Genomic DNA, 25,460 nt, shown 5'->3' on the forward strand with positions numbered 1-25,460 from the left:
TGTGCGGTAGCGGTGGTTCTACATCATCCAACGTGTGCGACGGGCGGAGTCATCATGTCAAGGGGCCTCAGGCAGTGCATGAGAGAGCAGATAGAGGGAGGAGAGAGAGTGTGTGTGTGTGAGAAAGTCGTCGACGGATAGCGCGATGGCGTCACATAGGAGGAGCGAGTAGGAGCTAGGAGGCGGGCCCGTGTGGTGGTGGGAGAGAGAGCGAGCGGCCGGGCTGTGCTAGCGCATGCGTGCGTGCACGTGTCGGGTCGGCTTGCTAAGCGCTCCACTGGGCTGGGATGAGGTTGTGGTGGCCCACACAATCAGGGGAAAGGGAGAGGGAGGCTGGGCCGAGATGGTGTGTGTTTGGGATGCGTAGGAAGAAAGGGAGGGAGAGAGGCTGGGGAGAGAAGAAAAAGATTTGGAATTAAATGTTGTAAATTCAAATTGATAATTTGAATTTGGTTTTGAAAAAAAAGATATGGGTTTGGTGTAAATTCAATTAAGAGTATTTGAATTGGAAATTGAATGTGAAGCTATGAGATTTGGAAGATGATTTGAATTCAATTTGGGTTTGAGCTGAAAAGAATCTAAGAATATATTTGAATTTGAGAGAATTCAAATTCAAATCTCCACTCAAAGAACCACGAGAACAATTAAACCAAATGCATATGATTCAATTTATTGCAGGATCGATTTAGAATTTAATTTGGTGCTCATTGGAATACTTAGCCAAATAATATATTTGATTATATATACAATATATATATATATATTCAAATATATATTTCCTTCATTTTTTGTTATTTTAAATAATTAGGAAAATTTTAAATTGGAGTGAATTTTTCTATATTCTAACATCGCACATCGCCCCTCACCACGTCACCCCCACCACGAACCTCTCCTTCTCGTTGTTGTCTGCCTCCTCATCCCCGTCTAGCCCCGGAGGTAAGCTTCCCCTGCCCTCGCTCCCGCACTCGTACGGCAGCGACAACGGTCGTAAAGGTAGCATCCTTGACCTCTTCCTGGTCGAGTGGGCCGCCTGCATGGGCTCCCGCGCCGTGACTGTCCTCTCCAAGGCACTCGCTGGTCATTGACGCCTACCGCCACCGCTCATTGACTTTCTGCTAGAATTAGAGATGGGGTCCTGGCACCCTCAATTTCACCTCCTCCTTGGTGCTCCTCCCTAATTTGATGCATGGAGGCTTAGGTTTCAACCCTACCTCCCCAGGCTTCACCAACGCTGAGCTTGTTGTTGTTGTGGCTTGGGTTTCAACCCTAGCTCCCTGGGCTTCGCTGACGCTGAGCATGCCACCACTATGAGAGGGCATGGTGCTAACCACCGTCGCAACTCTGGTGTCGGCCTTTCCACCTCAGGTACAACCCCTCTCTACTCCCAGTGCTCTACTAATCATGCTGCCTCATGGTTAGTCTGTGATGTGCTTGTGCTTGTGCCCAGAGATGAATGGATGAAAGATATAAAAATGGAAACATGTTGGTTCATGCTTGCTAATATGATGCTTTATGATCTGAGATGCTATCCTGAAACACATATGATGGTTGGTGTATTTCTGGTCATGTTTCGTGAATCGAACAGATACTACCGTTGGTCTGTTGTCTGGTGATTGAAGATTTATTCGATGATCATACTTCTCAAGAGCATTCTAGTCTTTTGTACTTAGAATAGATAATCAGTCATATAAAAAACAGAACTACCAAACTGCATGCTTCTTCTGTTAATAGATTCTAAGGCAGCCACATCCTTAGAAAAAATGTGTGCCAAACAGCCTTGCATCTCCCAGCCTTCATGAGCCTAAATTTAACTATGAGTGGTGTAATATGAGCACAGTGACATTTTGTTTGGAGGGGCCAGGGAGTTGCTGGGCACAGTGACATCCTCTGAGCCTTCAAGAGACGAGTGCGACGCGACGGTTCTAGCCCGAGCAGGTGGCGTCCTTGAGGCGGTGGCACTGACTATGTGTTGGTTTGCAAGGCAGTGACACTGGCTATGTGTGCAGTGTAGGCAAGTATGAAGTGTATGTGGGGCGCTGCATCCGAGGATGTGAGGTAGGCCAAGCACAATGACATAGGGTGGCCAAATGGACCGTTCGGAACTCGCCTAGGTTGCCTGTTGACGGCAGACAGACACAACTAAAAAATTTCAGACACAACTAAAATTTAATTCTAAATCAAACGCTAGCTAAATCACTTAGGTATGAACAAAATTTGAAGAGTAAACGTGTTGTACGGATAGACACGGACATCTTAGCTCTCTAAAGTGCACCCATATAACATGTGTTTATTACATTATGATAGTAATATCTCTAATACTTAGTACACGGTGCTTTCTTTCCATAGTCTACCCTTCCATAGATCCCACACGCTCTTGCTCATGCGCTGCCGCACCACGCGTTAGCGCACTCACGCGTGGGCCCATGTGCTCCTGCCTACGCCACACCTCGCGTGAGTGCAAAACACGTGCATTGAACTAGTGTGTACAAACATATGCAAACCGGGCAATTTGTTTAGTTCTAGAACAGATGATGCCGGAGCTACCGGCCTGTTTGGTTTGTGCCTATGGGAGTCATGCCAAAGTTTGGCAATACTAAAATATGAGCAGTACCAAAATACGAGCGAAAAAAAAAATGATGTTTGGATTACAGCTTACTAAGTCATGCCAAAACGTGGAAGAAAAACTGTTAGTTTGAATTTCAGCCTTACCAATTCTAGCTAAAGTTATAAACATCACATCTGGGACAACGTGTTATAACCCACGGGTCATTATTTGGTAGAAGACCAAACGGCAGCCAAATCTCGTGGGCCCTATCACCCTAGCGCCACAGGATCGCAAAAACTAGGAGCTGCCAAAAAGAGTTCAATGCCCGTGCTGCGAAAAAGGGCACGCAGTACACACTTCACTGCTTCTCTTTCGAGAGCTTTATGATGGGACTTTCTCTGAAATCTGAATACAATGGGTTCAAACTCAAGAATGCACATGCAAGCAGCATTTGCCCCAGCAAGAAGAGTAACAGAAAGCAACAGACCACACAAGCTACCACTGCAAAGCAGAGTTGCCATCTTCTTGGTTAAAAAAAAAACCCAAAAGAGTTGCTATCTTCACAGGTGCACCAGCAAAACCAACGAACTCAAATTGATAGCTCCAGTTTTGAGAGACAGTCATCAGGAGGCCAGCAACAAAAATAAGCACAAACAGAATTTCTGTGCATCTGAAAAAAAAACACAAACTCTGAAACTCATAACTGTATGCAGCATGCACACCACAAATCCTCATGCCTACCTAAAAAATATACATTAAGAAAAAACGACATCCAATCACAAGTGCATACAATTATAAAAGTTTGTACTAGCTAGTAACATGATCACGCAAGAAAGTGAAAAATTATCCTATATATACCAGCATCTCAAAATGCAATTGAACCCCCTATAACCTACAAACTAAAAGAGAAGATTTTAGTAAGGATGCATTGTGCCAACTTGCTTGTCAAGAAGAGTAAAAACTACAGCACTCTAACCAGAGGAAGCAAACAATACGATTTATGTTGCTTTGCCCTGCCGGAAATAGCCTTGGAAAAATCAAACAATCAGAAGATTTTTAGTTCTGCTGCACCCAAATATCTATTTCAACAAACTTGGTAATCAAATCATAAATATTGCAACTAAAACTGACCCTATTTATTAGGCATAGACAAATAATTACCAGCGCACGCCCCAGACTAAGCTCAAGTTTCCAAACATCACACCATGACTTAGGATCTATTTTATCATACCGTTGAAAACCTGCTTTGCTAGTCAATCTTCTTGGCAAGCTTCTTAACCAGATTCCAACACTTCAAAAGTTATTGTAAAAAGTTTCCAAAACACACTTCCTCATCTACATATGCTAATGGTGAATTGGTGATAACAAAAGACTGCCCCCACTGTTTGTGGCACATTATCACATAACAAAGATATGGTCCTGGGCTCAGGGATAGCCTCTTTATCCTAATACCCGTAACCAAGCTATCAGATGCCATAAAGGATGTCATGCACAAACTGTACTTGTATTAATACATAATCAATACTCTTTCTGAATAAAATTACTACATGCCAACTAGCACTTAACAAGAAAAATACAACATAAGCTAAATGCAAAGTACTGTAAACTTTCAGGGTGGGCAAGTAGGAGCAGAAATAGTAAAACTTGCTTTCTTGCACATTTTAATACCGAAAGGTAATGAGGATACACTATCAAAAGTTTTACTTCCTTCAAGCCATGTTGAGCATCAGGTATAACTGTATAACACGTTGAAGATAAACACTATGTGTTCAATATTTCGCATGAAAGATTTGCTGTATAGAAAATTTACAAATATATCCTTGTCCAAAGGTGCTGGCAATTGTCTTTCACTAGTGAAAACCTCCACATAATGACATTATCTTTGATAAAGACAGACATTTGATGCATTAAATTTCATACCATCTAAAAATTAGAGGCTGTTGTTGTTACACTACAACTTGCAAGGAGAAGGGATACAAACAGACTTCCATAGAGTCGATATCTGAAGTCTGAAGCTTGAGATAGGCATGCCAATTAAGTCAACGAAACTGAACATGGCTACAGGCTACTTCTAAAAACTTCCGCAGATTGGCGCTTACATATACAAACAATAAATCAGGCCGAACTGCAGAACTAGAACCTAAAAAGCGACAAACATAGCATGTCTTTTACCTGATCGTTACAAACTTGTTTGTGCCATGCTTGGCCCAAAACGTCTTCAAGTCAATTGGATTATTAAGGTTGTACCCTTCACCAGCTAGCTTCTCAAGCACCTTTTTGAATGCACCTTGGCTCATCTTCCTTCCAGCAATGCGTGCACCCCGGCGCTTTGTGCTCATTGGCAGTGGATACGTCGAAATAGAAGTTGTGCAGCATGCAGACTGCCAGCCACCTGCGCCCCACCTATAGCATTGCTGGGGAGTTCCAGTGCACGAGCACACAGGTGTTGGTATCCTTGAAAGGTCCAAATCAATACCGTTAATCACAATGCCCACGGTATTCCTTGGCCCCCTTCCTCGGGGCACAGGCCTATTGGGCGCCCCATCCTCCCGCGGAGCAGCAACCTTCTTAGGCTTCTTTGGCTTTGGTGACTTAGGCTGCCGATGTTGCTGCCTCTTCTTCACAGGCGGTTCGTTCTTTACCACAGAATGATCCTCAGTAGGCGGTGGCGGCATGCTCTCTTCTTTCGATGGAGGAGGATCCTGCGGCTGCGGCTGCGGTTGTGGCTGCATCATCTGCAGAGTGTGCAATCCATGTGGGTCCGTCATCATCCCATAGCCAGTAGGGTGGTGATGCATGGCATGGCCAACATGTCCGACTGGTCCGACAGGGACATGGTGAAGGACCTTCTGTTGACGGGGATGCTGATGCTGCAAGGGGTGCAACCAAGCTTCATTGCGCACAAAGTCCATGTGCACAGATGGCGGCTCTGTGGGCATGCCGCCAGAGGCACCGCCACAGTCGTGGGGATGGTGCAAATGTTGTGGGTGCTGCTGCTGCGGGGCATTGTGATGCCCATGGTGCTGCAAGAAAGTACTGCCATTTGGGAGCAGTGGCTTTGTGTCCCGGTCGGAGGCCACCGACGACATCAGCTGCAGGCCGAGACTGCCTTTCACCGTCTCGTAGAAGCCCCAATTGCGAATACCTAAGCTGCCGTCGTCGTCCATCTTGGCGACTCCAACAAACAAATCCAATTACAGGAACCCAAATTGGACGAGCAAAAGTGAATCTCTTTGCGCCTCTGGTCAGCCCATCTCCTCCATTGCCCCCAAATCGCCAACCCCTAAACACCCGTTCAGGCAAACAAGTTTAAAAAAAAAACAGAATCTGTAAGAGATAGGCTTAAAAGTTCAACATTTCAGGAAATTTGACCAAACCCTAGGTCTCAGGAACCGTCCGAGACACCACCCAAATCCGCACCGAACCAGCCCGGTCCCGTGCTCCACAGATCGAGCGAGATCTCCATTGCAAGACTGAAAAGCGGCAAGATCGAATCTTGCGACGGGGATCTACGGAAAGGTGCTGATTTGGGCCGGCTTGGGGGAGAAAGGAAATGGTAATTACGGCCGGAGCAAAAATAAGGAAACCCACATGGCAAGAAATAAAAATTCATCCTCCTCCTGTTGCCTCTCTTGGAACATGGAGCGGTCACTAGCAACAAGCTCTGGGCAATTAAAAACGAGAGCGTTGGGGGCTTACCTTGAAGAGGACTGCTGCCTCTAGGGTTCTTTCACTTGTGGTGTGATGGAGAGAGAGAAAGAGAAAGCGAGGAGAGAGAAGAGAGGCAAGACAGAGAGAAACCGATGATAGAGGGGGCAGAAAAAGATAGGCTCGCCCTATTTGTTTTTTTCCCTATTCCCGTCACAGAAGGTACTCCTATATAAGGGGCGGAAAAAAAAGATGTACAGTTGATAAATGTAGGGGCTCATCTGGAATTCATCACAGTGCCTATTTGACGTTGACAGCTTTTCTGCTTCTCTAATTGCTCAAAATTCCTCCTACCTTCTGTTTGGATGCTTCTTGACTGCTGGGGTACTGATGAGATAATCGGTGGCCGGTTTTTGGATGCCGCCCTTGGTCAGCTTCTTTAGCTTGTGCTTGATTACGAGTAGCTTCCTTCTGTCTTCAGCACAATTTCTTTTTAACTCAACAACAGCTACAGATTCACAGCAGTAGATCGGAATCCTACTCTATTTTACTACTCTCTCATCTCTGATTAAATAAAAGGAGCACGCAATATCAGGAATTTGAAATACTACGTAGAGAGTAGGGAAGAAAACGGATTGCGATCTAGTCTCCTTCAGTCGATTTTCTATATTTGTCCTGATTATTTTCAGATTTTTAAGACTTAGGTATAAACAGGACGAAAAAGATTTTACTGTTTTTGCACTATATTATTGGTATTCTAATTTAAATTGAGGATTTTTATCGGGATTTTTGTTGTTTCAATTGTAGGGGAATGAGATTGAGAAGAAAGAAGAAAGAAAGTGATCCATATATGAATTATGATGAATGATATTAACGATTTGTGTTCGTGATTTGTTGTACTATTAAATTATTATTGTAACATATATGATTGTGTATTGGTATGTAATTGTGTCTATTTGCGATTCAGTATATGCGTTGTGTCGAGTACTCGAGTTATGATATGTTAGTTATTTTTTAGTTAAGATTTATGTTATTTTATGGTAATAGTATAAATTACTTTATTGATGTGAATTAATCACGTTGATGTTTGAAGTCATGGTTGTATGGATCGGTGTTTTTGGTTTAAATTGTTTAGATTAGTTCGTTTTTAATATCCCGACTTTTTCGAGTTGATGTGAATTAATTATGTATCACGTCGATGTTTGAAGTCATGTTTTCTATGGATCGATGTTTATGGTTTAAATTATTTAGATTGGTTCGTTTTAATATCCGAGTTCATATGTGTTGCCACATTTTCTGTTTTTTAAAAAATATAAAAATAAAAATGGGTAGAGAGGTTCTGCCGACTATTCCGTCCGTTTTCATCTTTTACTCGAGAGCCTTCAATTCCTACTGCGCAACTTCGGTGTTGTCTGCGTTGCATCAACGTCCGTTTCCCGGTTTCGGGAAGCCGTTTTGGAAGCATTGCTTCTGGGCTGCAGCCATGCGAAGAACCAGGAAAGATCAGACAAAACATCCGAGCAGCAGCAGCATCAAAAGGAGGTCCAACTTTGGCACGCTGGTCTGACACGTCTGCGTTCAGCGACTCCATAATGGGCGCCGCTAGCAACTTTTAGCAGTGTTTGGCTGCGTGCTTTCATATGCAGAAGCCAGATGAATTCTTATATATTCTATCATTTTACTGTAACTATTAAAAATTAATATAGATATTATTTTCTAAAAGTATAGCTTTTAGCAAAACAAGATACAGCATGTATGAGGACGTAAATGCAAAATCTAGAGATGTACCACAAAAGAAAAGAGGACAGACGTTTGCAGGTAAATGGGTAAAGTGCGGTTGTGAACCAAATATGACTAAACAGAGTATCTTACATCACACTGGACCTGAGCAAACCAGGCTCGCTCCAGCCCAAGCCCAGAGGGTGGCCTGAGCCCAGCCCGAAAAAAGGTCCGGAGATCTTATTTAGCTAGGCGTGGGCCAAAAAAATCTAACCAGCCCGAAACATTTTAGGCTCAAATGGACTTTTCCAGGCCCGCCTGAGCCCCGCTTGGCCCATAAATTGTTCAGGTCTACATCGCACCATGGCGAAACCATTTGTCCATTTAACTGAAACTTCAAAATAGCCAAAATAAGATGCTTTTTAAGGAATAAACATGAGATTGAATTAAACTTCAGGATCATGCTAAATTGCCAACTAATTAGCAAAGCTACGTAATTACAATATATATATATATATATATATATATATATATATATATAACATTTTCTATAAAGCATTGTCACGTGCATGGGATCCCTGAAACACATTCAGATGTGTTTGGTTCAGCGTACAGGGTGGATGGGATTGTCCCGTCTAGGTTTTTGACCCTTGCCCGGTGTTTGGTTCAGCGTATGGAGGGTCATCCAACTGCAGAAAATATTCCCTCAGATGCCAGTTGAGCTCATCCAGGAAAAATTCCCGGATGAAGCCGTTCGCCTTTCTTCTGTGCGCGTTCCGCCTCAGCGCTCCCCATGCGACTCAGCAGCAGATCGGCTGTTGTGTGTACGTGTGTGTTCCTAGTTTTTATTTAACTTATTTTATTTGAGAGTATAAGAATGATCCAAACATTTAGAGCAAATTAAAGTTCACTAGCAATCCATTTTATTGGTTTGATAAAAAATCTTGAGCTAATATTTAATTAAAATTATCCAAAGAAGACTACTTTTATAATTTCTAGCAATTTTTAATGTCTCAAATAAATTCTCAAAAATCAAGAAAAAATCACAACCCTACTTTATTTGGTGAAAAAGTGAGTTTCTTTGTAAGGCTATATTTATATACATTTTTATTATTTCATATGATATTCTCTTTTTAATTCAATTTAAATTCATACATGCACAAATTCACCAAAATACTGCACAAGCAAGGGGTAAGTTCACCAAAACATTATCATAAACAACTCAGCTTATCTAATCTATCAAATCAAATAGAAAACTGGCTCGTCCTATACATTTTAATCCCATCAACCAAACAGAAAACTGGTTCATCTCATCCATCCGACCAAACAGAAAACTGACTCATCATATCTGTCTAACTAAATAAAAAATTAGATCATCTCATCTTAAAAACTAGAATGGCCATATCCAATCTAACATTACCCTCAAACCAAATGCGCCTTAAACTTCCCTATAATTGAGATGATTTTTTTCCTAACCATGGACGATGGATTCATATTAAACGACTCTTTACAATTCTGCAAATTTTTGGGATGAACATTATACCAACTTCTATACAATTCCAACCAGATCATGTACTCTATTAATATTATGTGGCATAACTAGGTTAAATTCAAGATGAAGAAAAATAATGCTATAACCAGTCATGTCCAAACGGGCTTGATAGGCTGACCCGATTAAGGCACGACCCATTAGGCTTGATAAGGCAGCGGGCCGTGTTGTGCTGGCCTGGCATCATAGCCGGCCCGACGGCAAAAAAAAACCTTTGAAAATAGAAAAAATAAAATAATAGCTGAAGATTCAAAAAATATATATGAAAAATAGATAAAAAAAAATTAAGTTTTATTGATTGGTTGCCTCGTTAAAAAATTTTCTCCTAGAAGGAAAAAATAGTACAATCTATGCTCCGAAAATTACACGGTTTCATTAGGAAATTCATATTTTTTTTTCTTGCAACATGTACGATGATTCCTCAAGTGTCCCGTTTCACTTGTAGACCTTGCACATAATTCATTACTGCATATATTACACTTAGTAAATCTTACATGTTCCCTGTCTATTTCTCTGTAGATCTATCCAAAATGTTGACATATTGATAACCATGCACACAAGTTCTCAGGATCTTGCCATATTGATAGCAATTGTGAATATTTTAGTAATACCATTTAGAATCGATATAATTGCTTATCTAGTATGTATGTGGAATGCCAAGCTCATATAAAGCTTAATTTCATAAATATCCATTAATTGATTCACATTTGATTTTAATTGAAAATCGAGATTCTTGGTACTTATTTAGTGATCTGATTAATCTTAAGGTTTTACTTTGAATTATTTTCTCATTCAGATCAAATCAACAATGATTTTTATGTGTTAATTATGATAGTTGATTCTGTGAAAAATACATTTGAAGTATGGTGCTTAATTTCCAAACCTTTCTTCCCATACTTCTTTGAAAGAAAGTTGATCTATGCTATTTTGCAAATACCAACTTATGATATCTCCATATACTATTGTTCCTACAATTGGTAGATATACAAATAGTAATATTTGTTGATGAACTTTATTTCAATTTTTTGTTTCCAGTGATTTCTTTTTTCGTAAAATATTTTCTTTAACTCCAATATCAGAAAAATTTGTTTCTTAAAGGAAACTTGTCTTTTGGAGTTTATGGAAGCTTGCTATCTCAATGTTTGAATCTTTTTCAATATATACTTGCTTGAGATAAGTTTTTGAGTATATTTGTAACTTACTCATCTCTTCATTTGCTCAATCTTTTCACTTAGTTCATTTATTGAACTTTGTGAGTGATCTTTTGTCTTAGATATATTTTGGACATCATTTTTGATATGTATCTCTCAATTGGTATCTTTATGGCCTATATGCTATTTTATCCAAATTTTATCTTTATTAGATTTTGATGTATGTATACTTATTTTAATTTAATATCTATAGTATGTTTGCCTTTTTTTTATCCAACATATAGAGTAAACATCTCTCAAAATCTCTTAAGGGCTAAAAGGTGCATTGAGTTTTCATTGACTTCAATTGGTATATGTTTCATCTGCACCGTTTATGTGAAAGTTTGCTTTATGTGTTGAGATTCTTGCTAACCTCTTCAGACCTAATGAGTTTGAAGATCAAATTATAATTGAATAAGTTTTAGATACAATGAAGATGCATTGGATGCTTGAGTTAATCATAGTGAATGTACTTCTAAAAAGAAGATCATTTTAATTGAAATTCATGAAAAATAACTTCATCTTTCAATTAGTATTTACAAAGAAGATCCCCCATTCAACTTCAGTTGGAATCGTAAAGAAGAACCATATCAAAGTAAAGCCAATCAAGAATGAATAATGATCCACTACGTCAATCCAATGCCTTCTCGGTAACTTGTTATTAATTCATACATTTAATATCATAGATTCAACCTTGTGTATGTTGCATCATAGTATGAAAATAACTTGCGAAAATTTGTTTTTCATGCAAATGCCTAAAAACCTCTTTATTGCAAGTATAAGAAATTTGAAGTAGCATATTTTTGTGGAAACTCTACTATCATATTTTTTATTTATCCAATCCTAAATATGCAAAAGAATTCATATCAAATACCTGATTTGCTCCTATATGCAATATTGATGAAAACGACAAAATCTATCTTTACTTGTGGTTTATAGGCTTTGGTTAGAAACATCTCAACTATTGTTATTTTCTTTTTCTTGCTTAGTTGAGATGTGTTGAATGGATCTATTAAACATGTAAGCTTATGAGATATTTACACTTTTTGATAAACAAGATACTCGTTGTAATGTCAACAATGCTGCTACGTTCAACTTTGTGCTCGATCCATTGCACATGTGTTTTGGATATTAATAGAGGTCTTCATCATTGGAGCATGGCATATATGGAAGCAGAGAAATGGCCTTATCTTTGAAAATAAACAGCTAAGCTTGCAGCTCTGGCGGAGGAACTTCGTGGAGAAAACCCTTCTTCAAACTCATAGGATTACTGAAGGAAAAAGACAGGAGATCATTGATTGGGTCACTCCCTTGAGTTAGCTTGGCCCCTGGGCTAAGTTTTAGCTTCCCCTTTCCCTTTCTTTCCTTTTCCCTTTCTTTCCTTGTTTGTACGGTTCTTTTTTCTTTTGTTTTATATATTAGTAATATTATTACCGCGGTAGGGGCTTTCCTTACCGTTCCCCCACCCCCCTAAAAAAAACTCAAGTTCTGGTGGATTATTATGCCAAATACCAGCCTCATTGCTTATCGATTTGTATTGCCTACGGAATGACTAACTTCGATATCATTTTCTTGCAGGTTTTTTTGCAGTTGCCCCGCAAATACCATGTGGGAAGAAGGTGCTGGGTAGTAGGGTTTTATGCCTCATTTAGGCCCTCCTATGTTTGTACACAAAATTAGGCTGTGTTTTAGGGGATAGACTGAATCAAGGTGCCTATTCAACTTCTCTATTTGTAGTAGAGAAGCGACGCCAAAATCGATCAGATGGTAAATGGTGGTGGTTTAAGTGCATACACCTCAAACGATGAATCTTGTTGGCAAACTGTACAAAAACAGCCCGGATGATTCTGCTTGGAGTGTCGGTTATTTGGAGAATTTCCGGGAAATCCAGAACCAAGATGTATGCTAGAAGCCATCTTTCTTTCTCCTACTTCTCTTTGCATCAATTTTTCCTTTTTCTTTTGCCCCGTAGAGTTACTAATTTGAGTAATTTCTTTTCCATCTTTCTTTCTCCTACTTCTCTTTGCATTCTCAATTTTCCCTACTTCTTTTGCCCTGTAGAGTTACTAATTTGAGTAATTTCTTTTGCCCGTGATACTAGCCGATGCGGTTGCACCAATGCCGACTATTGAACTAGATTGCAGTTTATCCTACTACTGGATATCTGGGTACTTCAATGAAGAGTAACATAGAGATCCATGTGACGCGTACAAAGCATCTCGATTGGCTGCCTGTGTGAACTGTGATCCAATCCAATAGGCAAGACACTTGCTCCGACGAAAAGATGTGCGTTAGATCCCCGTAGCACACCAGCTATGATCCAATATACAAGTTTACAAGAGAAGGCTCGATGCAATACCTTTTCCTGACAAAAAAAAAATCATCCCTTTTCTTCACATGCAAACTGATACACAACCTGAAGTACAGAAGCTCAAAAGGAATTAACCTACTTAGCACACAACAAATACATTGCACAACTTCTGCATTTCGCATGTTCCCTAATCCAACAACTAACAACTTAATTCGGTACCACATCAACACCATGAATGTTAGATATTATATCTACAACCAATCTTATCTAAATCCTGTCACAATCTGTCGTCACTCTATCAGCAATGTTAACAGGTAGCACACAATGGTCCAATCTTGAGGCTATCCATCCTTCTCGCCAAGAAGTCTCCTCCCTAAAACATCGCATGTGAAAAATCAAGATCAGCAGAGCTTCAAGTGACGAACTGTGCAAGATCCTGAAAACCACTAGAACAAAAAGCTTGGAGATCTCACACTTAGTGCAAAAACAATGGTGAATCAGGTTCCGAGCCGCTTATGGAGGCGAAGGATGACATGCTATCCTCCTTGGAAACTGTCGAGAAATTCAGTGGTACGGCTGTCAACTTTCCGCTCTCCTTGAAGTAGTTATTGTACCGACCGGAATACGAGCGAGGGGTTAGAAGCTCAGGGGTGGCACTGCCAGCTGAGACTCGACGGGGCACCGGGGTCATGAATCCAGTGCCATTTCCATTCGGATGATGGCTGCTCGTCCTCCTGTTGAAGCTGCTTGTCTTTTTGGGACTAGGTTTGGACCCAAAAATCAACTCCTTCTCCTTAAGCAATAAAGTCTGCAGCTTCTTCTGGTCCTGTAATAAGATTGAATCAGTACATGTAGGAGCAAGGGCCCTTTTCTTGTGGTTGCAATGCCAAAAGGAGTACAGGATGTGGTAAAATTTATACCCGGCTGCGCCTCTTGTTTTCCTCCCTTTGTGCCCTTCTGAGTTTTTGCTCTTCCAGGATGGCAACCAAACGAACCTTCACACGCAAATTCAATGTTTCGTCATTATATGGAACAGATCTAGTGCACATAATGTCTGATAAATATGGTGAGTTAACTCTGAGACTTACCCCGTCATATAAAAATGGAACATTTCTCTCATCCTCCCACGCAAAAGTTTTGGCTATCAAGTTGTCAATCATAGCTGCAGAAAAAAAAATAGTTTATGATCATATCCCATACCAAGTAAACTGGTGACAGTAAGCGGATCTTTATAGAAATATGCTAGTAGGTTGTGCATATGAATCATGACGTTTTTGTTGAGCACGTTAGAAGTACATCAGCACAGTTACGCCAAAAAGCTTTATAGTATTAAATACTAAATAGTATTAGCAAATACATAAATGAAGACTCACTTGGAATCTTTTGAACGAGTATCCTTGCCTTTTCTGCACGCTTGAGATTCAAATGGGCACCCCTGCCAGCACTATACCTGTTATCATCCTACAGGGGGAAACATGTAAGCATTGAAAGTCATCGATAAAATTACATATAGCAGAGATGCACATATGTTGTCAGCCAATCTGGATATTCAATACGAACATGGCAATAAAAGAAAAGGCATAAACCATATTCAATCGATGCACCCTAAAATAGAAAAATTTATGGATAAAAGAATCCTACTTGGTTGTATTCCTCAAGCCAAGTCTCTTCATCACAAGCTGATAGCCATTTGTCTACTCTCTCCATGATATCTTTCCTTGTTAAGGACTCTTCATTTGCTTTTGCTATTTGCGCTTCAATACTGAAAAGGAGTTCACAAGGATCCACTAAACCTGAATGTGGAATGTTCTTAGATTATTCAAAATATTCATCAGCAGCAATTTTCAATTGTATGAAATCTCAGCAGGATAAATACCAGAATCAATCAATGCAATGATCTTCTCCGGTGCTGTGCTCACATCAGGCTCCATATGTGCATTTCTGCAGATGTCTTCTAGTTCTAACCGTTTCTTTAGAACAAGCTCCTTCATTCTACTTGCCTTTTGTATAGTTAGCCTTTCGACTTCCTCTTCTGTCTAAAGAATCCAATAATAATACTTGTAAGCTTGAATCACAGCTTGAAAAGAAACAATTAACTCACAGATGGTTGCCGAACCTCCTGAATTGTCTCCAACGACAGAATACCAGGAGAAGTGATCTCTTCCTCGGTAGATCCGAGAACAGCTGCTACTTTGGCAAAGTGCTTCCTCTCTTGTTCAGTTGACTCCATCAGATTCCATAACTTGTGAAGTTTACCCACAATCTCTTGCAACTGAACACATTGACCAAATAGTTAGAGAAGTTAACAAAAGAAAAAGGAGTTGCCACCCTAGTTTCACTATGAAGAATCACCTTCAGAACTCTTGTCTTCTTTTCCGCTTTGAGCTTCAGGATAGTCTGAGTAAGACCTTCAAGAGTACTATCGCTGATATTTGTTGAGTTTTCCAAGTTTGTTCCATGCAAACTTGGATGCACCTCTTTTACAGTCTTTGCAAAATCCAACCCAAGCACTGCACATAGGCAGTGCACTTCATCCACATATATGAAGACCTTTTGAAGGCGATCAGACTGAACAAAAAGGCAAGGAGAGAAAATTATTTTTCTTTTGCAAATACGGCATAGCCAAGAAAGAGATTTAGCTAACAATTCCGACAGCTCGACTTATATTTATCTGATAACTGGATCGAAACAAGTTCCACAAATAACCATTTATTATATTTATCTGATAACTGGATCGAAACAAGTTCCACAAATGACCATTATAAGTCAAGATCATTGTTACCTTTTCCTTCTGTAGATTGCGCAGTTGCATTTGAAGATCAGAAAGCCTTCTGGTCGACAAGTCATGATCATCATTAAGATGTTTGACTGAATCGTCATTGTTCTGATAACTGTGATCAGAAATTTGTGCTTTTATCTTCTCGATTTGAGATTGCACATTTGAGATTTGTTTCATTCTTTCTTCTTTTTTTGCCCTAAGATCTTCCAGGAGAGGTGTCACTGCAGCAAGTTGATCTTTCAACGATGTGTGCTTTTCATCCACCTACAGATGAGTATCTCACATTACTCAGACATGGAATATGGTGATTTGTTTCAGACTAAACAATGATGTCAGCTGCAAGCTTTTTGGCTCCGGCACAGTTAAACATGAATCTTCATGATCATGATTCTCAAACATATGGCACATGGTATTCAGAAAACATAAAAGCATAATATTTCAGCTTCTTAGGTATGCTTTTATAATGTTATTGTTTATCTTAACATTCCATAAGCAATCACTTCTTTCGGCAGTGTTTGATGCACGTAGCTGTGGGCCAGAAAACCCCACATTTTTTTGGCATAAATGCCGTTATTAAGAAGAGTTTCACATGAAATCTCACTATATATATTTATAGTACACTTTGTGGCTCAAAGAAAATTCTAGATGTACCATCCAGGTAATTCTTCAACTGAGTAGATGGTTTACACCTATAAATATTCTAACCAACAACAATTTCGGTTCCACAAGCTAATTTTTGCACTTGTGTTTTCTAGTGTACCCATCTGACATAACTATGCACCAACCTAATGACTCAGCTGTGCATGTCACAATGCTATCTTTTCATCATTAACTGAAAAAAGACTGCCAACCCGCAGAATATCATATTTTCTACACAAGGTGCAGCATGACATCAACAATGATTTCATTACTTGTTTTAGACAATGCACCTAACAATTCCTTGGCTTGATATGCGAACCAAATTTTAGAATTTCATGATAAGTGACAACATATTCAAGGCCCATAGGCTCACTTGAGAAAGACGCGAAAATAAAAACTATGACAAAACATACCTTAAATCGTGGGGTATTTTCCCCTATAGAAGCAACGAGAGCTTTAAGCTCTGCTTCTTTGGCCATCAATGACTGACAGAGCTGGGCTCTCTCAGCATTGGCACTATCAACCTTTCGACGGTACACCCGCATGCACTCTGTTTCAAGTTCTAGGAACATGCGATCTTTATCTTGTTCACGCTCCCCAATCTCTGTCCATATTTGCTAAAACAAAATTCATTTGTCAGATATCAAACAAGACGGAAAATGTATAAAATAATTTTACAAAGTTTATTCATAAGAAAAATCTCTGCAAGCACCTGAACACCATTTATGATCGCTAGATGCAGCTCAAAAAATCTCAACATCGTTAAACTCAAAATGAATGTATTTATCTGATCAATATAATTCTGTTTTCTTTTTTAGTAGGGTCAACAGAGCGATTGTTCATGGACACTGTAATGGCATATCTTTAAGAGAAAATGTTACCTACTAACTCATGAAATTGGAACACAACAAGCAACAAAAAAGCTGTCAGCGAAGGGGTTTTCGATGAACAATCAGGCTGATTACAAGCCCCCAAAAGATAATAGAAGGCACAGTTTGGGCTATCGAACATACAAATAATGTCCATGAGATAAAATGGAAATGTGCCTTGACATTCTCTAACGAGGCTCCTCTTCTCTGGATGGCACCGCTGTCATAAAATTCGTTTTTCCTTTTAATTTTAGTTCCTCGGAACTTAAAAAAAAAATGGGAACACTACATTATTTACCCTACATTTGTGACATCAGAGGGTTGCATAATCCAGTCGCAAAAAAAAAAGAGGGTTGCATAATCAGCACGTAATAGCCCGCGAGTTACAAAGCCAATTTTGAGCACATTTAATGCTACTATGCTAGTATATAATGAGCAATACAAGACCTAAGATGAATACTAGTATAACATAATATTGTATTCTTCTATCTCGTGCTAGGTCATATAGTAGCATAATCAGAACACTCCTAAAATTAGGATTTCAATTTACAGCACTGATTTTATTTCAAGCCTCCTTTGGCCTCCAGATTATCTGTAGGAAAAGTAAATGTATGTATTCCATTGTTTCTTAAGAAACATAGAAAATCAAGATGAAAATTCGACAGTAAATCAAAGGTTGCACCTTTAAAGCTCAAATGAAGAAAGCTGCAAGCAGCAGAAGGAACAAAATCGTAGCAACTCTTCAAAGGAACGCCACCTTTTTTTTGGGGGGGGGGGGGGGGGGGAAGACAAGAAGCAGAGGGCAGGCAAAAAAATTGAACCTTTAGGCATATTTTGGACAAAATTTGCAATTGTCTTGAAGAACTATGAAGATATCAAAGTCTCGAAATGGCTAAAAATCTGCAACTTTCTCTGAAGCAAGCCATCACTTCATTCCTGATACAAACGACTGCCGCACAATTGGAAGGAACAGGCAAATCAAGAAACGAAAACGTGGTCTATTCTTCTTAAATCCGAACAGTTCTTCGCAAAGAAACGAAGCGAATCAAGGACGCCACGAACAAATACCAGACCTCAATCCCTTCTTGCAGAGAAACGCACCTCGAGCTCGCGCAGCAGCGCGCCGCACGGCGTGTCGAGGTTGACGCTTCCCCGCACCGGCTTGTCCAGGCCATACCCTGTCATGACCATCTCGCCCATCTCCTCGCCCACTCCTCTCTCTCCACAAGGAGAGAGAAGAAGCAACTAGAAGCAAATGAGGAACCTTTCTGGTGCCTCTCACTCTTTCCCTCTTCCTCCTCTTCCCTCCTTGTCCTTGCTTCTTGCTCTTGTACCAATGTAAGGACCAAGAACTCCAACTCCAATGCCGCTTCTCAACAACCCTGGTTCTAGAGAGAAAAGGGGACAGAGAGGGGGAGAGATGGGCAGTGGGATTGCTCGGTTATGTATGGATCTCACTAGAGTAAGTTGGTAACAGAAGGGAAAGAAAACGAGGTGAAAGGGGCGGGAGGTAGAAGAGGAGAGGGAGTTCCTTGTGATACACAAAAAATATTGGGATCGTTTTGGCTGTAATATACTACTTCATATCGCCGAAGGAAACGGAGACCATCCGAGGCCTCAGGCGCCTCCCCGCGACACGTGTCCCCGCAGATCGTTTTGGCTGTAATAAGAGGTAACCAACAAAGGTTCCCTGTTTCCTTGATGCGGTTTGGGAACATGTTGCCACAAGAGTTGCCTTTTTCTGCTTGTTTTTCTCAGAAGACTTTTCAGAATGTGGTGACAAGATCTGAAGTTTTGTAAGTATACATAGGCAAGGCTGTTTACTAATTTTTGTCATGTTTTTTCTGTTTTACTGCTTACTGGTCTATTGCCTCAATAATCTGCAGTGTAATTCCCCAAATCTTGGGGTAATTCGATTTAAGGAATCAAGGGTCATGCTTAATTACTAGGCCACTAAATCCAGTTTGGAACGCGAGAATTTCTCCCGTTTCCCGCTAGAATTGAACTGTTTCTGTTAAATTGCCGTGTTTAAAATAGACACAAAGCCCAGGATTTTATGTACAGATGAATTTACACTTTCTAAAGAGAACTGATGGCTGCATAATTCATTATTCACATTATTGTTTAATTTTGAATAAGATTATGACACGTCTCTGGGATTGGTGAGACAAAAATGTACACATAATCGGAAAGGAGAGGTTTTGGACAAAAATATACTCTATTCACAAATACTTGATGTTTTAGATAAAATATGATCAATTTTTTTAAACTTTGACCATCAATAATTTTCAAAAATTAGTTTGAAAATATAAAAAGTATATATGTAGATTTATCTTGAAATACACTTTTGTAACTTATAAATTTATTGAATATTATAAATATATTTTAATAAAAAATAGTGGTTAACAGTACACGTCAGAGACCCTATCATATTTAAAACGTAAGTAGTTTTGGTCCGAAGGAGTAATAAGGAGACCGAGTCTACACTCTACACTTACCATCAATTCCATGGGGGTTAGACATGCACCTCTTGATGAGATAAGTGAAATTTTATGGGGCTACGAATTATACCCAATAGTCTAACCAAACACAGCTAGTACTTTAGATAGACCGCTTTTTGTTGCATCGTATAGTCTATACTGGCAACTGATCAGTGGTCCAGCATCGCATCTCGTGTGTGCGATCTGAGCCATTGAATCAACCTAAGCACCAAGTTTTGATCGTAAACTAGATCTACCATGTAACCAAAAACAATCACAGCGAGTACTAAATGATGAGGGCTCTTGGTGCCGGTTGACAGTTTCTGCCGACCGTTACGCGATAATCACATGCTAATATCACAATTGCAGAAAAGAGTTGACTAAAAAATTGTATGTGTTCTTGAGGTTTGCTACTCCCTGTGACAGTGAATGATTCTAAACCTACAAAATCCACATGCACATTATAGGGGTTGAGGAGCCATGCCCATGTGATGCTGAGGTCAACCTCAATAGATTAGGCAAAACCAATGAGCTCAGAAAGCTTAAATCTACCTTAAATAATTCGTTGCTGGATCTAGATTCCAGGAGCATTTGTCCTTCAAATCATGCCCTGTTTTCAGGCACTTCACAGTGAAGTGCACACAACCTGCCAAGTGTACTTGCAATGTCCTCCTATATATGCAGTCTCTGCACTGCACACATGCCGGTCGGTGGATCTCACAGCTTCAGCCATACAAAAAATCTACATTTTTATGCCTTACGAATTTCTCAAAAAAAAATTGCCATATCTGTTATCTTCATCAGAAACCATCAAACCAAACACTGAATCGTCATGTGTGCGCTACAGCACAAAGGTGAGGAGTCCCTCTGCCAAAAGGACGGCTATCTCACGATTTGGTGACATGCAAGGCTGCTATACTCCGTCACAGTGACATCTCTAGGGCAGTGCTACAGTGCAACACCACTGCGGCACTGCCTGCTTATTTGGTCAAACAAACCCAACTCGTCAGAAGTTCAGAGCCTGATTTATATATGCAAGTACTGAAGTCCTAGCACACGTTTATTTCATGCATTTCTTTTCTTTTTTATTTCGAGTTAGTGTTTGTCAGAGTTAAGTCAGTACTACAATCTGTTAACTGATGCTTGTTTATAATGGAATCTTCATTTTTTTTATTTGACGAATCAAATTCAGCTAAGCGTGTTTATGCTTTGTGTAATGTTCGTAGTAGCTGCACTGGGGAACAAGGAATGAAAGAACAAACATATGTGCATGTATGCTTCCATATTTTGGTTGAGCGCACAGTACTTTCAGAAGGATAAAAACTGTACACCTATCAAGAACTAATCTACGGAAGTCCAGGGCAAATCTTGCTAATCATCACGTCCGTACTTCTTTAGTTTCGAGCTATGTATGTACGTCTTCTTGTACGTTTCGAGTTACGTTGTGTACGTCTTCTTGGCCACCCGTATTTTAAGGCATGACCTGTAGGACATACTGTCAATTGATCATTGTATGTTTATTGCAAGCAGAGCATAAAACATGGTTGAGACTGTCTCCCGTGGTTTTTTCCTTCATATTGGATGGTTTTTTTCACATTAAACTCGTGTCTTCCGTGTCTATTAATCTCAACAATTTTCTATGTAAAAAATGTCTGTAAATGTACAAATACGCATCCACTTCTAGTCTCTCTACCAAGATTGCCATCACCTAAATCGGTTGCTGCAAAAGGAAGGAGAAACAAATGGCACGTATGTTTCGTACTGAAGTATGGCTGCGGATGAAGTATAGGGCAAGGCAACGTCGACCTCGAAAGGATCCTGCACCAAATCCCCATCATTGGGAGGTTGGGTAAGAATTTGAGCTCAAAGCTCGCCTTTGTATAAGCCCAATTTTTTCCCCATTCCCAACCATGATAAGCTCAAGAAAGGCCATCATTATTGGTGTAACTGGGACCCCTCCAAGCAATCAGCTGCAATTCAAAGGCTCCAATCCGAGCCCCAATCATGTGATTTGGTTGCTTAACAAATGATCATTTCATTATCTTTTCAAGGGCCCTGCCTACCATGTCCATAATTCCAACCTAATTTGCTCAAAAGTTTTTCTTTTTCCTCTCAAATTTCTTGCGGATTTGGAGTCAGTTACCTTCATATTGTAGCTTCGTTTTTTTGGCACATCACCAGCAGGAGCAGACCTTGTGTCACTGTCAGCTACTTGCCACACTGCAATACACTGGTAGCTAGGTTTTTTTGTATACTTGTGTGTGCATGCATGCAATTTACACTTGGGAAAATACAGATCAAAAGAGGGAGAAAAAAACAGGAGAGAAATGTGACTGCCTAACTGCTTCAGATAAACCTTTCATATCGATCGCCAGCTGTTGTTGGTTCATGGAATTATCAGCATGACAATGAGAGAGCTCGGAACAAAAAACAAATGTCTACGTATGTATCTATCTATCTGCTCCCTTTGCAATGATTAGTACATAATTCAGACAGTTCAGAACTTCAGATCAATTCGTTAGATATGGCAGTTATATTTCTTTTGCAGTAGTCAATCATTGGATAATCATATTCTTCTGTGGATAGAGGGTGATTAGAGTTGGTATTCTGGCAGTTTTAATGCAGGAACCTGCAGCCAGCTAACACATGCAGCCAGCTAACGGGTAGAGGAATTATCTTTTATCATACACAAGCATGGAATGGGGTGTTAGTTACAGGCTACACCTGTCAGCTAAGTTTCTTGCATTGCAATACATGCAGGAAGGGAAGCATCTTAACACCTTACTTCCAGAACAATGTAACTTCCACGCTTTAAGTTGCAAGCACTTCGCTTAAAACAGTTGAAGTTGCATTTCCTTCAAAATTTTCTCTTTTATTTCTTTCAAAATAATTCTCTAGAAAAAAACAAAGCACAGCACCAATTAGAAATCAGCAGTCGCATTTCTAGGACAGCGTACAGTTAAATAACAAATTGGCTTGATCAGTCATAAGAAAATGTGAAGAATGTAATTAAAGACATGAAAAGGAGATCCGTTAGGGAATTATGTCTTTGCTCAAAGGTACATCATACCAATATTATACATTACTCTAACAGAAACCATTAAAATCATGGGCTTAAGGTCATCTCCAGCAGCTACCTCAAATTTTCATCCTCAAAAATACTATTACAGCATCCCCTATCACTATTACAGTATCCTTTATTTTTTCATCTCCAGCAGCTACCCTATTTACTACCTTCTACTACTCTTTTCCTCTCTTCGGTTCCACTATTAGACTCTGTGAACAGTACTGCTACAGGTCCATACTCTCTCCGCAATACTGTAGTAGTACTGTGCGGCACTGTAGCACTGGATAGGGTAGATATGACCGATTTCCAGTGATACAGTACTTAGCGGGGGTACTGTAGCACTGGAGCACTGGAGTTAGCCTGACAGCATTGTGATTCCTGCTTATTTTCTGAAAAAAAATGGACTAGTCAATGCTTCAGAGGTTAAACAATTCACAGCATACAAATCAAATGGATTATACTAGGGTCTACTTCACTGATAGTTTCCAAGCTAACATGAACTGATTTTGGCTATCATTAGGCCTGTAGGCCTGCAAAAGATCAAATCCTAAGGTTAAGGTCACTAGGTCGTGATGGTTTATTCCTCCTGTAAACACAAAGCACACGCTAAGCGAATAGATAATTCAGTCCATGAAATGGACCAGACCAACATTAGTCAAGACGAAAGCGTTTTATTTGAATAAACCGGAGCTCACCCGGCATGAAAATTCCATGTCTGAAGCTGTTCAAATCAGCTCGTTGCAGTGCAAAAGAAGGCGCAGCGCAGCGCAGTGCAGAGAGGGACACCGGAGCTGCAAAAGCTTACACGACCGGTCGCCTACACGTGTGACCCTTGTTGCCGGTCTGCCGACTACAGCTTCAGGTGAACCGTCCCAATCTCACGGGAGGAATCGTCGCTTTGGACGCCCCCCTTTTCTTCGTCTTCGGCGAACGGCGAGCTTCTGATGAAGTGCACAGTTTGGTATCCGTCCAAAGAGAAGTGTTCTGTTTGGTGGCTCCGGTTTAAAAATGTCGAAGCGCATGCCATCACGGGAGCTCCCGCGTGTCGCGCCTGCCGACAAGAAGCTCCACAGCACTTCGCTGTCCGGGTGAAGACAGGAGGCTTCGGCGGGAGGATGCGATAGGGTTATCATTTGGGCCTAGGGCCTTGTTTCATGGGTGCGTGCGTCAGCCGGCCTGCAAATCGTGATACTTAAGTGGCAGGAGATTCCGAAGAGGAACAGGCTTGATTGAACTCACTTCTTTCTTTCTTGTTCTCTACCCCTTCCTCCCTCTGCTATTCTTCCTCTCAAGGATGAACAACTACTTGTCGTGAATGAATACAGAACTCCGGTGACACAAATTTGCATTGTTGTTGTCACGTCCCGAAATCCATAATTATGTGTTTTAATCCTAAAACATGCAATTTCAGCTTCATGTTCCAGTTTGGATCACTGGAGCACTTCACTTTGAGTCAATGAGGTGGGAGAAGGAAAAACTAAGAGAAATAAAGGAGCTGAAAGCAAGTCTGGACTTTCCTCTAGGTAAATGGGGCCCACTTGGGTGGAAAATATCTCTCTATAAGTGGGCAACAGCTCTCTCTCCCCTCAAACTTGTCCATACGTACTCCTCACCCACTCCACCATATAAGGCTTTTTGAGGAAGCAAGTTGGAGTTGGCTGTCTCTCTCACTCTCTCTCTTAGGCTCCCTTTTTTCCCCTTTAGATCCCTACCTCTGGGAGCAAGATCAAGGTACGTATGTGGTACTCACGTGACCACCAGCTCAAAGACTACTCGTCCATCCAATTCATTTTCAGTTTCCCCGAAGGAATTCGAGCTGGTTCTGAACTTGTTTGGTGTTCTTTGGGAGAAGCAAGGAAGCAGCAGTTTTTCCTCTCTTCTCCAAGCCATTTTCCGTCGTTTCCTCCTTCAACTGGCGGTCACCAACCTCAGCAAAGGACCTTGGGTGAGTCTGCTAGACTCCCATGGCATGTATGCTTATTTTTGGTTGGATAGATCTTGAATCTGGAACTAGGGTTGCAAAGTTCTTAAGGTTCTGCAGTCTGGGAACAAATGAGGATTTATGTGGATTTGAGTTAGGAATCATGTTGCTAGGCGGTTGAGCAAAGTCTAGACCCTGTACACCCTTCTAGGCATTTTTACTTTTGATTTAGAGAGACTCCCAGGTTAGTTTAGCCCAGTTTTTCCCTTCGTAATGGCTGCTATTCTGGAGCTGCGTGAGGCTGATTTTACCGAGCACCCGGGTACTGTTCACCCGAGCACGAGCACAGTCACCCCGAGCACTCCCGATACTATTCACCGAGCACCCGGGTACTGTTCACCCGAGCACGAGCACAGTTCACCCCGAGCACTCCCGAACACCCCGGGTACTGTTCACCCGAGGACCCCGGGTACTGTTCACCGAGCACCCCCGAGCACCCCTGTACTGTTCACCCCGAGCGCCCGAGCACGGTCGATCCCGAGGACCCCCGGGGTACTGTTCACCCGAGCACCCCCTGGTACTGTTCACCCGAGCACCCCGGGTACCGTTCACCCCGAGCACCCCCGGGTACTGTTTATCCCGGGTACCCCGCGAGTACTGTTCATTCCGGGCACCCCGAGCACGGTTTATCAGGCTTTCCTGATAGCTGATAGCTTGTAAAATTCGTAGTTAGTTCGTAGGAA

At 40.8% G+C, this 25,460-nt stretch overlaps 2 protein-coding genes across 5 annotated transcripts; both read right to left on the reverse strand.

The window, feature by feature from the left end:
* Window positions 1-4,322: 4,322 nt before the first annotated feature.
* LOC133911997 (protein Barley B recombinant-like) lies at window positions 4,323-6,406 on the reverse strand. 4 transcript variants are annotated; one of them, XM_062354515.1, is made up of 3 exons: window positions 6,245-6,406; window positions 5,923-6,081; window positions 4,323-5,828 (listed from the first exon to the last, which is right to left on the reverse strand). In XM_062354515.1, the coding sequence occupies exon 3, from the start codon at window positions 5,710-5,712 to the stop codon at window positions 4,714-4,716; it is 999 nt and encodes a 332-aa protein (XP_062210499.1). In that variant the 5' UTR covers window positions 5,713-5,828; window positions 5,923-6,081; window positions 6,245-6,406; the 3' UTR covers window positions 4,323-4,713. The 4 variants fall into 4 exon arrangements, with proteins under 4 accessions (XP_062210499.1, XP_062210498.1, XP_062210497.1 ...); XM_062354514.1 differs by lacking the exon at window positions 5,923-6,081 and having other exon boundaries at window positions 6,137-6,406; XM_062354513.1 differs by having other exon boundaries at window positions 5,923-6,406.
* Window positions 6,407-12,923: 6,517 nt separating this feature from the next.
* On the reverse strand, window positions 12,924-18,812 carry LOC133911999 (65-kDa microtubule-associated protein 6-like). Its single transcript, XM_062354516.1, has 12 exons — window positions 18,351-18,812; window positions 16,794-16,997; window positions 15,745-16,005; window positions 15,315-15,530; window positions 15,079-15,234; window positions 14,839-14,998; window positions 14,604-14,755; window positions 14,336-14,423; window positions 14,051-14,124; window positions 13,883-13,957; window positions 13,436-13,788; window positions 12,924-13,335 (listed from the first exon to the last, which is right to left on the reverse strand). Exons 1-11 carry the CDS (start codon window positions 18,447-18,449, stop codon window positions 13,438-13,440), a joined length of 1,836 nt encoding a protein of 611 aa, XP_062210500.1. The 5' UTR covers window positions 18,450-18,812; the 3' UTR covers window positions 12,924-13,335; window positions 13,436-13,437.
* Between the last annotated feature and the right edge of the window lie 6,648 nt (window positions 18,813-25,460).

Source organism: Phragmites australis, chromosome 3 (genome assembly GCF_958298935.1).
Source record: "Phragmites australis chromosome 3, lpPhrAust1.1, whole genome shotgun sequence".
NCBI classification, from domain to species: Eukaryota; Viridiplantae; Streptophyta; class Magnoliopsida; order Poales; family Poaceae; genus Phragmites; species Phragmites australis.

What these genes read in the sequence shown, in the direction of transcription:
- LOC133911997 (XM_062354515.1), bottom strand. Translation starts at nt 5,712, where the DNA reads ATGGACGACGACGGCAGCTTAGGTATTCGCAATTGGGGCTTCTACGAG.
- LOC133911999 (XM_062354516.1), bottom strand. Translation starts at nt 18,449, where the DNA reads ATGGGCGAGATGGTCATGACAGGGTATGGCCTGGACAAGCCGGTGCGG. An exon ending in CATTGCATTGATTGATTCTG is followed by an intron (nt 14,756 to 14,838) that starts GTATTTATCCTG and finishes TTCCACATTCAG; the next exon opens with GTTTAGTGGATCCTTGTGAA. An exon ending in ACTCGTTCAAAAGATTCCAA is followed by an intron (nt 14,125 to 14,335) that starts GTGAGTCTTCAT and finishes TTTTTTCTGCAG; the next exon opens with CTATGATTGACAACTTGATA.